General features: G+C 35.1%; 1 protein-coding gene across 4 annotated transcripts in view; it reads left to right on the top strand.

The window, feature by feature from the left end:
* Nucleotides 1-19295, top strand: part of VEGFC (vascular endothelial growth factor C) — a 104614-nt gene that overhangs the window by 71434 nt on the left and 13885 nt on the right. For 3 of the 4 annotated variants that reach the window (XM_084516601.1, XM_084516599.1, XM_084516598.1), the window contains exons 2-3: nt 9493-9706; nt 11045-11235. In XM_084516601.1, the coding sequence (XP_084372727.1) occupies nt 9553-9706; nt 11045-11235 (345 nt within the window). In that variant the 5' untranslated portion in view covers nt 9493-9552. Of the gene's footprint in view, nt 1-8873; nt 8910-9492; nt 9707-11044; nt 11236-19295 lie in introns of those variants that run through there. The other variant, XM_084516600.1, reaches the window with a different exon arrangement.

Raw genomic sequence — 19295 nt, 5'->3', positions numbered from 1 at the left:
TTCCCCATCTCTCATGCCTTGCTGACAAACCCCTTAATACCTGTCAGGTTTTACATGGTACAGTAAGCTTTCTCTTTCAATGATACACAAGTGTTCTCATTTTCTGATCCAAAAATGTAGTTTTTTTATTTTTCCTCCCCCTTGTATGGAAGGGATGTGACAGCTTCACAGAACTACTGGTCTTTTACACTGTAGTTGCAATAAAGTTAGCCCATTAGAGAAAGCAAAAGTGGGTGTGTCTGGCATCTTTCTTACCCCTTCTGTAGGGGTACATGAATGCATGAGCTGATTGCCATCCCTGGAAGTGTGAATCTGGTACAGGCTATTTAAACATGGGAGGAACACAATGGTCTCCTTCCCTGCCAGACTACTGTAGTTCTTAAATATTGAAGTGTTGAAGTGCTGTATTTACTTGTGTTTAAATAATTTGCTCGTAATGGAACAATATGGCTTTGTGTGGGGGTGAAGGCTTTTGTTGTTGTCTTTTGTTTTTAAACTGCTTTCAATGTAATGTTGTACTTAAAGGCTTGAGAATAAATCTTCTTCTCTTTGTACTGTTCTAATCCATTTGGAATTTTGGGATTAAGATTGGATAGTGCTTTTCTCTGTTGTCTGGCTATTTTTTTATGCACCATCAAAGCGTGAGCGCAAAAAAAAAATACGGGCTCAGTGTCTAAACAAGTGCTTTTTTTTCCCTGTATAATTTCTCTGTAACAGATGTCAAATGGTGATCCAAAGAATGTTCCACGCAGAATTTAGGATGGAACAAATTTCCAGATTACCAGAATGGGCACAAGTAGGCAATGGATAGCAAGTCCTTTGTGCCTACCTACCTCAGGCTAATGAATTTCAGATGATCTCTTTATTTTTCATACATTAGCAAAGAACTTTTATATAAAATATTTGGGTAAGGGTTTGACAACAAAAATAAAAGCAGCTTACAGCATTTTGTGTATTAATGAAATCTCAGAATGTAATAGCTTAGTTAACAAAGACTTAGCTGTGTGGTTTGTTAGTCTGGTGTGTTACTTTGAGTTACTAAATATACTTTTTTATGACTTTTGTAAAATGAACTGAAGAAATGTGATAGTAAATAAAAGAAACAGACGTTAATATAATCTTAATAGAATGCACTTAGAAACCTGTGCATTTTACTAAATTTGAGTTTTCAAGAACCTTTGTTTCTTTTTTCATTTATGCAAAACTTGCCCAGAATAATTTAAAACAAAGATTTTGCAACTGGAATTACTATGTTGTAAATTGCTTGTTATTCTTTTAACTTTTTTTTTGTTGAACTTTGAGCTTTGTATTATGTTTATAATGGGCATATTTGTTGAAATAGGCAATGTAACAAGGTAGGTGGTCTTCTAATTAATATTTCTGTACAGATCTGTAAACTATGTAAAGCTTGTTTAACAATACAGAAATCATGTCCTGTTAGATTAGGACATTTGTTTAGGAATAAAGTTCAGCTTTTTCTTTGAAATCCAATTGATCTTGTTTCATGGCCTGTGAAATTATTTATTTTAAGTACTGCTTTAAAAGTATAATTAATTCAAGAAATTTCTGTGACCTGTTGCTAAATATTTAGACCATGGATTAATTATGTTTGCTCGGAGCTTTAAATAGTGATTTAAAAACTTGATGAAAAGCAAAGTTACTTAGCAGTGAGAGAAATTATACAACGATAATAAGAGGTGATGTGTTCATGTAATCCTTCTGTCCTATAAACAGCCACATTGTTAAAAATTCAAGAATACACAAGAAAGTTGAATTTAAAACTAAATACTGTCATTGTGGTGAGAATGTCGCAGAAGATGTAGCCATATGTGTTCAACATAATTCAGAAATGTTCATAAGAATGTGCAATTTCTTATTCCAGCTGTTAGGAAAACCTCCTCATATGCACTATTGATCTGTAGAATAGAAATTATTACATGAAAATCTATACCAACTGCCTTTTTGAAGTCCAACGCTTGATACATGACCAGAATTCTCACCTCTTTCTGGGGTCTAGGATGTTTTCATACAGTGTGACTCAGGTACTGTCCCAGAGTGGGCTGGCATTTAGATTAAAATAATGGGGTTTTGCCTTACCTTTCAATCTAGTAAATCTCTGCTTGATAATTTAAAAGCCTTGAAATATCACTGCCAGTATTGCATCTGCCAAAGTGATGACAGATAACTGCAGTGTTACGATGTTAATAGTTTTCTTCAAAAACCGTCTCCATATTTGTTTGCTTTTACTGACAAAGCTAATGGCAGTTGCTAATAAAAGTCATGATAATACCAATGAAAGCTCACTAAAAGACTGAAAATAAACAATCTTGTTGTAAAGTCATGGTGGGTTATTCTTGTGTACTGATTTTAATGAGATATGTCTGACTGTTGGAAGGAAAACAAAAGGTTGCAGGGCATTTAAAACAGACATATTCAAAAAAAAACAAAACAAAACAAAAAAACCCCTACTTGTAACAGGCATTTTACCATTTTTCCAGGATAATAAGGTCTTAGAACCAGAGTTTTTAGTCAAAGTTCAATTTCTGCTCAGTTTCCAAGTACTTTCAGAATTGAATGCTTCACTTTCATCCTTAATGAAAAGTTGTTTATTTGAACTCGATTCTTAAAAATGAACATTATATTCCCTCATATAAGTCATATATATGTTATAGAAGTTACATATATGACTTAAACTGACAGTCTGCAGTAATTATGTTGCAGGGGACACAGGGCTGATTTTGCAAGCTGTCTCCTTTCTGGTAGATGGTGTTGTCTGTTAGCCACCTTAATAATGCAGTAGTCATCACAATGTTTTCCTTTATTTTTAGTTTTCAAACGTGTTCCCCTTTCTTCTGATCATGCACCTAGTCCCAGTGATCCTTGCCATTTATCACCACTGATCACTGTACCTGAAGATGACCAAGAAAATGCATGCATCTCTTCTGCTACAGAATGTGCTGCCTGGTGTCTCCAAGATTTAATCAGGTGTAAGCTTTTCAGCAGCAATAATCCAAATCCTTATTGATTCCCAATCTATTTGTAATGCTAGTGGAAGTTCTAACTGAAACCAGGACACCCTGCTATGAATCTTTCAATCAATTAAAGAATCTAGATGCAGGTACACTTACACAACAAATGGTTATCCCATAAATTTCCATGACTGCAGTACAGCCTTTGACCTTTAATTTGTATGCTCATCTAGCACAAGCTCCTGAATAGTGAATCGAGTCTATTGAAAACAGGCATGATTTTCATAATTTATTTTGTAATTACTACATGGTGTATCCCTAGAAATAGCCAGTAGGTTTTTGCTAACCACAAGTCGAGAGCTATTGCTGTGGAACAAGGCTGATTTTCAAAGACCAGGCATGGGAACAAAGCCTTTTCTGTTGTTATAATGTAGTTGTGAAATTGCTTCAGAAAAGGTCATAAATATTCAGGATCTGGCTATGGTGCCACCAACCTCTTTCTCAAAATTACTTTCTATTCCTTCAGGAAGGGTGTTTAACACCTTTTCTTTTCCTATGTCTACACACAGTCACGTATATTCAAAAACAAAGGTCTGTATCTTATGGATTTCTTTCACTGTGCACTGTGGCATTATGATCTCTACTTGTATCAGATATCGTGTCACCTACAACAGTGTCTTAATTGCCTAGGCTCATGGAAACCTGGGAGAATTGGCCACCTAAGATGAGTTTCTAAAGAAACCACTGAGTGGAGCGGGGAGTTGCTCTAGAAAGAGAGGAATGATCTTTCTCTCTCTCTGCTTCCCAGGGAAATCAGACTTAGATTAAAAAAGTGGTATTTTCATAAGTAATTGCCATTGATTGGATGAAAGTACTGCCGTCTTATTAGGGAATGTTGAGAACCGTTCAGGAATGCATGTACTTGAGGAATAAGTACAAGCCAAGAAGTGCATTTCAGAACCACAGGAGCACTGAAATGTTGACTAAAGGACCAAGCATAAATACCTTTGTACAAATATACAATCTTAGAATATTTTTCAACATTTTCTAAGAATATTGAAATAAAATATTTACTGCAAAGTGTTGATGCATATAAAAATGGGGTTTCCCACAAAGTGGAAATTGTATGCTAAACACTTAAATGCTTGTACTCATAAATAGAAGAATACTAATGGAATCCTGGGATGATTTTCTAGTACTTTATCCTCACCAAAAATACTCTAAACAAAATAAGATGTGATAAGATGTACAGGAGTGAAACTTCTGTAGTTTTAAGGTTGTCCTCATAGCCAATGTAATTTTTAGCTTATTTTTAAAAAATTCCATCTTCCACATATCTCCTCAAACTCATTTATTTTTCCTTCCCCATCCATTTTATATATTTTACTTTTGTTTGTTTTGCCTCATGTTGTTCTTGGTATTTAAAATGCCAGAATGAATGAAGGTCATTTAAAGCGTAAGGTAGTTCATACCATTTTATTCATTTTCTACTTTCTATTTATTTTGTACCTTCATTCTTATTTGCTGTGTTTGTCCAATGCATTTTGTAAGTTCTTTTGGAGCAGAGACTGATCTTTTTGATCAGAGAGATTACTGCTGTTATTATGATGTTCTGATTTAGTTCAAATTAGCTGCACTGGTGTTACTACTTCTTTAATCTGAAAAAAAAAAAAAAAATGCTCAGTGTCAACATTTAATTTCAGTAAAGCACTGTTTTGTAACAGTATCCAACAGGAACTTTGAAGTTTGAAATTCTGGAAAGTCATTCAATTTTGCTAGTACCAAATCAGTGCATATGAGATCAAAATCAGGGCTATTCTGGCACTACTGTAAGGGCAAACAAACAAACAAAAAAGTTAATTTTAATTCTTAAGTATGGTTAAGACATATTCTCTGATTAGCGTATTTTCTGTTTTTTTTTTTTTTTTTTTTTTTTCTCATAGCAACTTCCAAAAAATAGTGCTGAAATACATGAAGACTGCAATAAAATATTATGCAAGTGAAATGTTTATACATACTTTTGCAATATTTCCATTTGCCTGCACACTGTTTCAACATTGTAATTTAACTACTTGATTTTTACTGCATTTCAGTCAGTCAATAAATACAGGATATAAGCATATTAAAATGGAGGATTTTATAGGCAGAATTTTCTTATTAAGATTTGTCAACAAAATCCTTGAAAATGTAGTGAGTTGACAACTATTATTGGAACAGATGCATAAAGTACCATTATAGCACATTGCACCATCAATTATGTGTCATGTATTCTGCCAAATATTAAGTGTTCTGACCTTTGTTATTAATAATAGAGGCAGACACTGGGGATATGAAAGACAAATAATGCGTGGAAAATCTATTATAGATCTGATTTTTTTTAATGGTTATGGAGTCTGCTTTGTGTCCCGCCTCTCCTTTTGTTAGGTATAATTTTATGAAAAACTGGACATTCCAATTGTGGAAACCCACATTGTGAAAAACCTACTTTGACAGAATAAAACATTCCGAAGTTAAATAATTTTTAATGAAAGAAATCTTGTCAGCAAGCTTTATTACTTTATCATTTGGAATGGAAGACAGGTATATAGAGTCAGCATTTTTTGTGAAATTAACCAAAATTTGGACAAAATAGGAAATGTTGCCAGGCAAGTCTTACATTTAGAAAAGCAGTTGCATTCAATTTAAAAAAAAAAAAAAAACAAAAAACTGCAATCTCTTTTTAGCAGTTCTTAATGATCTGGTGTTTTTACTATATGTAGCGCACACTCTTCTAATCAACCAAAATTTAACATTTGGCTTGATGTTCATGTCAATAATAAATTTTGACTGTCATGCAAAAATTGAATCACTCTAAAAGCTTCTTATGCTTATATTCCTCTGAGCAGTTTGACACAGCTGAGAGTAATTTGACACAGTTCAAAAATATACGCCTTTCACAGACTTGCAGTGAATACACCAAGCAGAAATCATTGAGCTGTGTGTCAAGGTAATATTGGAAACGTATTCAAAAATGACATTCATATATATCCACAATCCAGAACACTGCATATACCACAGTTAGTATACATGCATGGTTTTCCTTCTTTTCTTGCTAAATCTGAAGATTAGAGAGAACAAAAGCCTTCTAGTCAATGAGTTTTCTACAGAGTATTCGTAAATTTGAATTGAAGTTACCTTTACAAGCAAATGGTTTTATAAAACTCAACAGAAAGTAATTCCAATGCAATAATTAGGATTCACTTAATAATAATAAAAAAAAGCATACCCATATATTCACACTTGAGATTGTAGGCTATCTGGTAGGCAGATTGTTATTCTGTCTTTCACATAGCTCTGAGGCCCATGGAACATTTAGGAAGAAATGCACTTGGAGACAATACTTTAATAAAGTACTGAATGTAATTTAATAAAGCCACTTATTTCTTCATGCTTTCCTTTATTCACATGCATTTAACCCGTGTATACTGAATTTGCTGTCCAGCTGGAAAGATATGACTTGATTTCCTCACCAAAAAGAATTTCATTAACACAAATTATACGTAGTAAATACAACCTCTTTTCTGCTCTATACCATGTTATCTTTTCAACTAAGTCATTTTGAGTTTCAGTACTTACTTTTCTGATGATTTAGGCCTGTACCTTGAATAACTGAAACAGCACTAGTTAGCACTTTGTCTACACTGGTCCATATTGTTTTTAGAAAGTCATCAAAGTGTGGAAGGTGTCAATTCACTTTCTACTTTCACATCACCTCCATTCAGCTAGGACGCAGCTATTAGATGACTAACAGTTTCTATCTCTGTCTTCTGTGTAATGAACTGGCATTCAGCCCTGTGACAAGATGTATAGGGAGCCTCCATGCTGTGACCTCCCACGACATATATTACCATCACATGTCAGTTACTACAGTACAGTGCATCAACAACTTGCTTCTCAAGGGGCATGTGCTGCAGGATGCTTGGGAAACTACCTGATGGGAATGAGGCTACTCAAAAACTGTTCTCTTTTCATGGAATCAAAGAATGGCTTGGGTTGGAAGAGATCATCCTTAGAGATCATCCAGCTCCGCTGCCCCTACTATGGGAAGGCACACCTCCTGTTTGATCTGGTTGCTAAGGGCCCCATCCAACTGGGCTTTAAATACCTCCAGGGACAGGGCTTCTCTGGGCAACCTGTGCCAGTGCCTCACCACCCTCAGAGTGAAGAATTTCCTCCTAATCTCTAATCTAAATCTCCCCTCTTTTAGTTTAAAGCTATTCACCCTTGTCCTGTCATTGTCTGCCCGAGCAAAAAGTTTCTCTCCATCTTTTTTATAAGCCCACGTTAAGTATTGAAAGGCTGCAATGAGGTCTTTCTGGAGCCTTCTCTTATTCAGGCTGAACGTCCCCAGCCTTTCTGTATAGGAGAGGTGCTCCAGACTCATGTACTTAGAGAGATGAAAGCAAGCAGACAGTGGCTGAAGTAGTTGTTTGTTAAGATTGGATTTTTGCCTGTGACCAATGGATTGAGAAACTGTGTGGTGTCTTGCAAGGACAGCAGGAGTGATGGGAGCACAAGATGCTCTGTGTTGCCAACTATGTTGAAGACAATGCCCAAGATACTGCTTGCAGCATGGCTTGGGCCAGAGAAGGCCCTTCCTAGGGAGGCAAGGAAAGAGATGAAGTCCTGAATGTGTGTTTCTGAGACTGAAAGCTTGATTGTGAAAATGATCGAGGACAAAGTAGTCTGTCATGGCATTGTGGTTAGCAGGGCTGTAGTGATTTATATATTTATTTTATTTAACCCACAACACTTTGACATATGAAATGATTTTGAAGTCTGCATTAGTTCCAGCATTAGTAGTTATGGAAGTGAGTTCTGTTAGCCTGTCTTACTGAGGCATTTCTCCTGGTTTTGGTACCTGGTAAGATAGCGGATGCTACACTGTGTGCCGTTTTGTACTTTTCTAGTTGTTTGTGAGATAAAAAGTAGTTTAGTAGTTTTGGTTTGCGTGAGCTTGTTTAGAACTGGTTGCTTTACTTGGGAGCCTTACTTGTTAGCTAATGAAAGCTAATTGGGCAATTCATCACTGAAGAACTTAATCACTGAATTGAAAGAATTTCTTATTTTCTTAATAGTGGAGTTTGATAAGGAACTGAATCTTACATTTTAATTTCTGTAGTTTTATGTTTCTGGTTTTAGACGTACATTTTATTTACATTGTGTTTCTTGGACCAACAAAACAAGTTTTGTAGCAGCATACACAAAATCTACAGCTAGACACCTTACTAAGCATACCTCTATATTTCGTGTCTCATACTGCCATCTAAGGGCGATGTAAGCTGAGAAGGTGACTAAAGGTTCTTTAATATTTTCTGCTTCTTTTCCCTTTAGGAATTCAGCAATCCATGGGTGAGAGGGTGGGCAAGAAATCACAGCTGTCCCTTGATACTGTTTCAGCTAAGGGGATAGAGAAATCTAGGAATCTTGAGTAAATGAGAAATTAAAATGTAAATCCCAGTCAGTCTTTTAAGAAAATGCCATTGCAATGAGTTTGTGTAAAAGCCAGCATATAAGAAAATGAGATTACCAGACTTGAGGCTTCTCTGGAAATAATATGTTACCAAGCATAATACTCATAGAATCATAGAAGAGTTTGGGATGGAAAGGACTTTGAGGATTACCTACTTCTAACACCCCTGCCATGGGCAGGGACACCTCCCACTAGATCAGGTTGCCCAAAGCCCCATCCAGCTTGGCCTTGAACACCTCCAGGAATGAGGCTTCTCTTGGCAACCTGTTCCAGTGCCTCACCACCCCCATAGTAAAGAAATTATTTCTAATATCTAATCTAGTTCTCCCGTTTTTTTAGTTTAAAGCTGTTATGCCTTGTCCTTAGTCCTGAAGAGTTTCAATTGAAAGTCTTACTAGCAAGGGAGTATGCAGTTCAGATTTTTAAAGGTATCAAAATCCTTGACTCATACAAATTTAAGGATTAATCCTTTATAATAAGAATTTGCTCACATTGCTAGGGTTTTCCATAAAAGGATACAAAAATCGTATTAATTATTTTCTTATTTTTCTAATTTTGCTTTCACCCTTTTTGTATTTCTGGGTGTTTTCATTTTCCTGGACTTTTGGAAAATGAAAAAATAATGTTAAATATTAAATAATGTGAGCATCATATCAATATTTTTGGACTTAAGCATTCCAAATTGTATCATGAAAGCTTTTGTTTCCAGGAAAAAATGCTTTGTTTTGTTTTGTTTTAATCTGCAAATTGTACTTGGATATGCATAATTCTACAGCTTCTTTCTCACACAGGTGTTTTGAACTACATGTATGATAAAGAGTTACTGTCACAAGCAAAATGTTTCAGTATATGTCAATATAGTGTTATGTCAACATCAATTGACAAAAGTAGATTTTGAAATGAGGACCCCTTTGATCAAAACTTTAAAATGCATGAGTTGTTTTTCAGGCTAGTTTCCAGCAAACCTTGTGTAATAGAGAAAGTAATTAATCTTACATGTTACTTTGACAGGCTCATGCAAGCAAAGACCTGGAAGATCAGTTGCGATCTGTGTCCAGTGTGGATGAACTCATGACAGTACTTTACCCCGAATACTGGAAAATGTTCAAATGTCAGTTGAGGAAAGGAGGTTGGCAACACAACAGGGAACAGTCTAGCTTTGACACAAGATCAGATGATTCACTGAAATTTGCTGCAGCACACTATAACGCAGAGATCCTGAAAAGTAAGTACAAGTTATAAAATAGGTTATAACATGATGAATTAAAATCTGAAGACTTGTCAGTTACATCAAAAATATGTTAAAAGCTCAGCATCATTAGTAAACCACTCTCAGCAGTTTCATTTGATGTAATGATTATAAAAAAAACTTCATTGTCAACTTTTCACAGTGAAATGAATTGCTCCACAGAAGTATTTTTGGTATATCCATTCTCAGAAAGCTATAGATTGCTTTCTTAGCTCAGTAAATGTAAGAAATTGTTTCTCTTAAGGTATAAGAAATCTTGATTTGTAGAGGCTATAAAAAATTTGTAAAAAGCAAAGAAGACACTAATAGTTCAATTCAGTAACTGATTCTGCTCATTTTCTGCAATTAAGTCATGGCTGATAATGTTTTCTTTTCTTATGTGTTATTGCTGTAGGAGGTCAAACTATCCACTTGTAACTTTTTCCTTTTACAAGAGGACAGCTGACTTATATTCAAATAAGAAAAAAACAGTTTTCAAACAAATATGTCAGTACCCCCTTAATATTTTATGTGACCTGAAGCTTACAATTTAGCAAGTGCTTGCAGGCAGAGGAACACAAGATTTATAGTAGTAATTTTTGACATGATATTGGAAATCATGTACCTTAATGGAGCCCATTTTCTCTGAGTTGCCTACCAAATACTAGCTCCATCAGAGAATAAATGGCCTGTACAACTGCAAGTCTCATGGCTGTTTAGTGTAACTCTGCTTTTGGTAAAGGCTGTATAACACTATGTGAAATACTGGCTGAAATTTATGTGGATGATCTAAGTGTATATACCACCATTCAGGTTAAATCACGTGGTGTGCATGATAGCTAAAGCCTTTTGCTTTAAATTACACTCTTGTAGTTAACAAAGTGAATGTATTCAAATTAATTTCATGTAATTCATGTAATTATTTCATGTAATATTATTTCATGTAATTCAGCAAATTTATTGTTTTTAATGTATAGTACTCCAAATGGAGTACAGTGTTGGGACCATTAAATTTTAATTTGAAATCTGCAGTACTTCTCTAGATATCGCTTAAGGTGGGACTTAACTCAAGCAAAGAAGGAACCCATGCAGCTTCAGCATCCACAGCTCCATTGTAAATATGCCTCTGCTCCATGGCACATGCCTTTGAAGAGAAAATTAGCTAGAAGTTAACACTGAACAATGTGTATTTCATTGAATAAAGGGTGGGACTCTTGCAATGCATATTCTGTTTCTAATAATAAAAAAAAAAAAAAAGGCTACTTATTTACTGCAGAAGAGTACTGTTTTTAAGCAGCTGCTTTATAACATATGAAATTCCCTATATTTTGGCAGGTATTGATACTGAATGGAGAAAAACTCAGTGCATGCCACGTGAAGTGTGCGTAGATGTGGGAAAAGAGTTTGGAGCAACTACAAACACCTTCTTTAAGCCCCCATGTGTATCCATCTACAGATGTGGAGGTTGCTGCAACAGTGAAGGACTCCAGTGCATGAATATCAGCACAAATTACATCAGCAAGACAGTAAGTTCTCACTCTTACTACAATCCAAGTGCTCCTTGCAAATCTGTTTATGGCCGTGCATACTTAAAACTTATTTATTGCCACAATGGGGAAAGAAAAAAATAAATTTTAAAATATATAGGAAAAACAGCTGAAGATACTACTGCCAGGAAGAAAATGCTTAACCCACAAATATATTTGGTTTTCAAAAAAAAAAAAAAAGATTATGATGTCCAGTTTTGTTATGACATTTTCCATTAAACTTAATTTTATCTGTTTGCTGTATTTAGCCTGTAATTTTGTTAGTGAAGACTGTATTAGGACATGTGCAGACAGGATTCACATTGCAAAGAGAGCCTTTTAGGAGCTGAACCTTGGCATATTAAGAGATACTTGTGTAAAGTAGCTTTTTTGTGTGTTTTCATGCAACATCCTCAGGTATATGTCCAGTTTTTATTCTTCAGGACTAGCTCAAGGCTAGTGAACAGGTAAGAGTGTGCAGGGATTGTGCATTGAGCCTGTGAGCTTCTGTTAAAGGAAAAATATACATGCCATATTCTATTTTAGGTATCTATAACAATTATTATATCATCTTAAAACAATGGTTTCCACAAAAGTTGTGTAAAAATAGTCACACTTCAAAATATTTGCTAGGGTTTGCTCTTGTTACAATATTTGGTCTTTTTGTTGGTTGTGGGCTTTTTTTTTTTTTTTACACTTCTTTCTAATGCTTTGAAGAAAACTGATTTTATAGTAAATCTAGTTTCCTTTTTCAACTAGATTCTTCTAGCTGAAGACATCCATATGTATATATGATATGTAACTGCATAGCCAATGATTAAATGGTAGCCCATGGAAATATCATTCCCTTGTCACGATAATTCTTATTGCTCAGAGCCTTCTTGAGAGAAGATTAAGAAAAATTCGGAAAACAAAAGCAAACTTTTTTTTTTAAATACATCTTCTGTCTTCATTTCTCATGAAACCTGTCTATGTGAAATGGTGTATTCTACCAAAAATTTTTAATCCTGAGTGTGAGCTAGTGCTAGCCAGCCACACAGCACAGGGATAATGCAACTCAAATAGCTTTAACAAGGAAAACTACAACACTGATACCATTCAGCTCCATAGATATTATTCCCCCAACAACTGTCCTAATTCCAGTTGCTTGAAAGATATATATTTTTCATGTTACAAACTAAGAAATATGGCCAGATTATTATTATTATTATCTGGCATATAAGAAGTTTATCTTACCTGAAGAAAGGATGATCTAGTTGGAGACAGTTTTTGCATTTTGCACAGACTTCCTGGTCTTGGAATACGTTGTAAGCTTTGGGTAAATAATCCCCTTTGATTCATCTTTCTTTTTATACCTGTTGAGTGAAGTCATTAGTCAATTTTTTTGCCTAGCATAAAATGTTTAGATTAGTACTGAGTTTCTTTCTAAGTTCGTGATGTCATTGGTGATATGATACAGGTGTAGTTAAAGATTTGAGAGAGACTGAAAAGGAAAATGCTACAAGGCTTGTCAGAAAGAAGAGATGACAGCATTGTTTTGCTTTCTTACCTATTCTGTAAAAGCAAGCAATATAATCTCAGAGTTTTCTATCTCGCTTCTGCTTTCCAGTTTTATCTGGTCCTTGACAGAATGCAGTTTAAAAAAAAAATACTTATAAAGGAAGAGAGCTATAGCTATATCTCTTCATCTGTCATCATCTCAAATCTTTTTAAAGTTATGTGACTACAGCTTGCCCTGTATCAGATGAGCATTAGGAAGAAAAAGTGTTGGATTCAAGACCCTTCTGTGGAATTCAGGTACCCTGCACACCTATTTTCACTACTGTTTTCCTTTTATTTCCTGAATGAAATGAAAACAAATGGTTAGTAACCAGGCTTCTTCTGTTTCTTTTCATAAGTCAGCATTTTTGGTAGCCTTATTTTTTGATGTATAAACTCCATAAGAGAAGCCTTATGGTCACCTTGCAGAAAAAGTGTTTAATGGCAAAGGAGCTTTTCAGCTGGAGATCTTACTGTGAGGGCAAACCTTGGTATTGGTTCCAGACATTAAAATCTAAAGAAAATGGATATTGGCTTTATTCGTAATTAATTAAAAAGAAAAGAGCTAAGCATAGAAATTACTTTTATGGAGACCAAATCATTGATTGGCAGGAGAATGGTCTAGGTCAGCTGTTCCCAGGTTGGCTTGTGGAATGCTGTGGTGGTCCAGAGAGAGTTCAACAGTTCTCCAGTGCTGGCTGTGCTTCTCCTTTCTAGCTACTTAACTTTATTAAGAGAAAAATAGAAAAATATTCAGGTTTGCTTTTAATTTCAACAAAAACTGTTTTTGTAATGCTAAGGGGTGTTTATACAATCACGATTGGGATATGAGACAGTTCCTTAAGATGCGGTACAAGGTCTATGAAAACATTTGAAGATCCCCTTAGGCTAATTCATAAAATGCCGTAGATCATTTCTTCTCCTTTATCCGTGACACTGCAATAGCCCAGGTTTGTAAGTGGTGGCTTATCTAATAAAGGTCTGTGAGGAGGGTGGTTGGATGGGTTTTGATTGTATTTTGATTTTGATTTTTTTATGGTGATTTTTTTTTGTTTGTTTGTTTGTTTGGTCGGTTTGTGTGGTAGTGTTTTTTTGTTCCTAAATTGTTATTGATCCTATATCCATTCTCTGTTTCTTTGATACGAGTAATTCAACAGCAGTTACAAACATTGGAACTACCTGGTGCAACAATAGCTGTCCTGAGCTGTATTTTTTGTATGCCCCACCTAGAAGTACTTACTTACAGGGTAAAGAGAAGCAGTGAGGAGATGTCAAAAATGAGCCATCTCATTCCGTTCTTCCTCTTGGCTGGCAGGATGGACAGTTTTTTGGCTTCTTTCACATTATTTGATGTAAAGATCCTAAATCTTTTTTCATGGTTACAGTAATAATCCCTTAAGGGAAAACATCTTTCCAAACAGTTTGAGATGAGATTTAGAGGAGCTTTTCTCACAGGAAATAAGCTAGCAGCTTGATGTTGTTTGCCATATTTGAGATGTACGTGATGTTCCTTTAAACAATTTGGAGATGCATTTGTCACAAGAATTTTCAGTCATTTTGAACTTTACCATTTATGTCTTTTCCCATGCATTTTTCTATATTAGACTGGTGATCGTAATGATAAAGTAGCTACTATTAATAGTGGGAGATAAATCAATATAAATTCCAAATGTTTTTTTTTGTTGTTGTTAAAATCTATTGGAAGAAAATTGATTCAAATATAAGAAGTTAGAATAAGGAACCCTAGCATGCTAAACATTTATGAAATCATTTATGAAGTCTTCTATGTGGTGGTCTATGGTACCACACAGTTCTGGCCTGCAAGCTCTTGCAAGAGGAGTAAAGAAATAATGAGGCTGAAAAGAAAAGGGGACTGATGCACTTGGCATCATAGTAATTGCAGAGTGCCAAAGGCCATTTGGGTTGGATGGAACAAGTCAGGACCACCTTTGCAATGTCTCCTCTGACTGTATTTCTCACTCGAGAAGCACAGCACAGAGCATATGCGCTGAACTTCAAGAATTTTAAAAAATTACAAGTAAAAAAATGAAAATTCAGGAAAAAATGGTTTGATAATTGCATGTGTGATTCTGTAAGGGATCTAATTATCCTCTTACCTTTTTATTAGTCTGAAAAGTTCTTTAATTGCATACCTGTCTGTACCAGGAGGCAGAAAATATAAGCATAAGCAGCTGACATTCAGGTCTGTAGGACAAGTTTTTTAGTTTTGGCTGGTGCAGTGGAATGAATGATAACTATTTAGCCTAAAATATACCTGATTATAGGTTGTGTCTGAGGTAGAGAAATTTGCCATTGAAATTACAGGTCTCCTACTGTGGAGGAGAGAAAATCAAAACAACATTTTCAAACCTTTTAAAGTACATGTATGGTATGTATTTTAGCGTTGTGCTTTGTGAATAAAATGCAGTTTAATATTACACATATTCTATAATTAAGACATTATGAGTTCAAGATGACCAGATACCTCTTGTTGACATTGAAAAGTTATAAGAAATATATTAAGAAATATATTAGATAGTGAACTAACTACTTGACTTTTTTGCTTCAAATCAGTCCTATGGAGAATAAAAAGTAATTAAATGCCCAGAGATTTGTAAAAATATTTATGGACTATAGCGATAGACTCTAAGCCTGTAGTCCAAATGTACAAAGAAAAATTATCTTTCTTTGTTTTTGAAGATGAGCATTTCATGTTTGGCTAGGTTGAAAGATTTATGATGGGGAAGATACTATATTCAAAGTATTATCTGTAGATAGATTTGTGTATACTCATTTATGAGAAAGGTTATCATTTTCTCTTTCTGTTCCTGTTTTACGTTTAGTGTTGTGCTCAGATGAATTTAGTCAAAAAATCAGTCCTGTAAGATGATCTTTAGATTCTGTTTTTATTAATGCAAAATGATAGCTGTAGAAGTCTGTAAAAATACAGTACATAAAAATCTTACTTTTCTATAAATACAAATATCCAGTGATAAATTTGTAAATGTCTTGCAGGGATAACAAAATCAGTCACAACTGGTGAATTTAGCTGACCGAATAGAAGATGTATCAGGTTTTGGTCTAAATTTAAAGACTATTCCTTGTTTGTTTGTGTTTGTTTTTTTGTTTGTTTGTTTGTTTATTTGCTTGTTATTTAACATGTAATTAACATGAGAAAGCCAGCATTAATAAAAGTATAGAACCTGTTTATGTTTTCCTACACAGAAAAAAATAATAATCGAAATTGCAAAAACAGGTGTATATAGTTACTGAGGGAAACTATTGTACAGAAATTTACCTAGAAATATTTATAGAATTAAGTACTGTAAAGTGCACATTATCATGTGTCAGGGTGAGAGAGATGGACCTGTTTAGCTTGGAAAAGAGAAGACCGAGGGGAAACCTCATCAATGTGTATAAATATCTGAGGGGAGGGTGTCAAAGGATGGAGGCGGTGTCTTTTGAGTTGTGCCCAGTGAGAGGACAAGAGGCAATGGGCACAAACTGAAGCACAGGAAGTTCTGGCTGAATATTACAGGGCACTTCTTTACTGTGACAGAGCACTGGGGCAGGTTGCCCCAGGTTGTGGAGTCTCCTTCTCTGGAGATATCAAAACCTTCCTGGATGCCATGCTATTCAATGTGCTCTAGGTGATCCTGCTCGGCAGGGGGTTGGACTAGATGACCTTCAGAGGTCCCTTCCAACCTTCGCCATTCTGTGATTCTGTAGAAAGTAAAGCATTTTTTTTTTTCAATATAAAACAACAGTCTCGTAGCTGACTTTCACAGTAGCCTATCTGATAATTAACACTTCTGTTATTAAACATAGTCCTAATGCTTTGAAAAGTAAATGTAAAAATGACCATTAGTATCTGAAGAGACTTTGATAAAAAAAAGATGGTACCTGAAGAAGAATCAGCTTTAAGATCTAGAGTATATTTAGCAGATACATGAGATTTGATGATAACTTAACATGTGTTGTTGATCAATAATTAAATCACATTTTCTTATACTATAGGCATGGAAAAAGTTGTGATGGAAAGGAAATACAAATCTCTCATTTTAAATATAGGAAATATTTTTTCTATTCAGTATGTATGTTCTGTACAAGGAGAAAGAATATCAAGTCATCTCGATAATGGTCAGTAGAAACTACAGAATATATGTATTCTTAAAAAAAAAAGCCCTGCAACCAAAGCTTTTTGAAAATCCACATAGTATCAATTACTGCAATGATTTTGGCACAAAATTCTTGCTTTAATAACACTATAGTTTTTACTCAAAAGTGGATGATCTTCTTGCAATTTACTGTGCAAGGCTCTTCAATCTTTTTGTGACAAAAAAAAAAAAAAGGAAAAAAACATCAGAGTCACACACTATCATGTTCAATGGTAAACAAATATAGTTTAAGCAGCCTAGTGTTAGGAGTACCCAGTTTACCCCATTGGGTAAATTACCCCATTAGGTAATTACTCTATTTTCATTCTCAGCCTAACTTTGCTATTCTTTAATAATAGGTGATGTTGTCTGTGCCAGACACTTGATGCATTGTTTTTACTTTCTTGGTTTTTGCTTTAAAACTTCAGCAAAAGTGGTGATTCTGCTGCTTCTTAGACCAGAATGAGAGAGAATCATAGAATCATTCTGGTTGGAAAAGACCTCAAAGATCATCCAGTCCAACCTTTAACCTAGTACTAAAGTCCACCGCTAAACCATGCTGCTATGTTGTACATATACACTTTTCTTGAAGATCTCAAGGTAAGGTAACTGAACTGCATCCCTGGGCAGCCTATTCCATTGCGGCACAACTCTTTCAGTAAAGAAATTTCCCTAATATCCAACCCAAACCTCCCCTAATGCAACTTGAGGCCATTTTCCCTCATCACTTGGTGTTTGGAAGAAGAGCCTGATTCCCCACCTCGCTACAACCTCCTTTAAGGTAGTTGTAAAGTACTCATAGAACCTGTTTTCTAGATCCTTCACCTTCACCAGCTTCATTGCCCTTCTTTGGACACACTCCAGCACCTCGATGTCCTTCTTGTAGTTGAGGTGTCAGCATAAAATGAAACTTAAAGATAATTAAAGGGGCCAACAAAATAAAATTAGATTATTTTTTTTTCTCTGAAAAAGTTGTAATGTTTCCTGGCTTTAGGCAAAGTATATGACGCTTGTTAATTTGTAGTAGGAATATGTGTTTTGTTATCTTCAGGACAATCTGCATGCTCTTAAGCCTGAAAAAATACATTTATTTTTTATTTTTTTTTTTTAAGACCTAGGAAAGGCATGAAACTGGAGAGTTGGAATTATTTGTGACTAGAGCACTTCATAACTTTGAGTTGAACGACTATGCAGTTTCAGATATAGACACCTAAATCATATTTTTTTAGGGAGAACCAGTCATTAATACATCTATCTTTATCATGGTGGGAGGGATGGAACCTGGCTGATTCAGAAGGAGCTGGGACAAGATTTGCGTATGCTAAGAATTATGTTAAGGAGACCAAAACCAGGGAAGGGCATTGAGCTTTGCTGGCTGGCTGGCTGGCTGAAAGAAAAGCTATGTTTGGGATGAAGTGAGGGGAGGCTGGCATGGAGAATCATATTGGGTGTAGACCTAAGGAAACAAGGGCTGAACACAGTGCTTTGTAGAGGAATACTGGGAGGGGTGAGAAAGACTGGAAGACCTGCAGGCTAGTTGTCTGTTGCAAAACAGCCTTAGACTGGCTGAATGGAATGTGCTCAGTTCCTGTGAAATGCATTAACTCTGTATGTTTTATAGCTCTTCTTCCATTGTGTCGAGATTCCAATTAGTATTTGTGATATACTGATATATACAGTATGTTATTTATATATGCTGATTATTATTATATATGCTGATTATGATTATTAATATATATGCTGAGTATTAGCTCATGTGGAAGAGGCTGGAACAGAGCTTTAACTGTAATTATTTTTTTAATGTTATATATATATATATATATATATAACATTATATATATATATATATATATATATATATATATATATGTAATACTCTTTAGTTATCACATATTGCTGTGGTGGTTGTTTTCCATTGGTTTCCTGACCTTAATGTAGTGTTGGTAGCATGTAAATACAGAACAGCATGGGAAAGTTGAGTCTAATTTTTTCTTTTAAATTTTGAGTATTTGCCTCTAACTCTAGTAATACTCATTGCACGTACTTTAATTTGCTGTTAAATGTACTATAATTATTCACATTTTTCTCAAAACTTTGAGCCATAAAAGCTCTCCACCTTGAAAAAAAACAACTACCCTAATACCTCCTACCATCAGATTTCATGTTCTTCAGGAGATTGAAGTTCATTCTTTGCAGCCTTTCATCCTGAGTATCTGTCTTTATGCAACAGCCCCTGAAGAACTGACCTGGTGGAAATGTCTTTCCCCTTATTGTCTGTAGCATGAATTAGCCTGATTTTTACTATCATTTGAAGCTGAGAAGGAAGGGCAGATTTGGGCCTTTAAGAATACAGTGAAACCAATC

The sequence above is a fragment of the Aythya ferina genome, assembly GCF_964211825.1.
Source record: "Aythya ferina genome assembly, chromosome: 4".
Taxonomy (NCBI): Eukaryota; Metazoa; Chordata; class Aves; order Anseriformes; family Anatidae; genus Aythya; species Aythya ferina.
The sequence above is the reverse complement of the archived record's forward strand: the minus strand, read 5'-3'. Positions and strand labels throughout refer to the sequence as shown.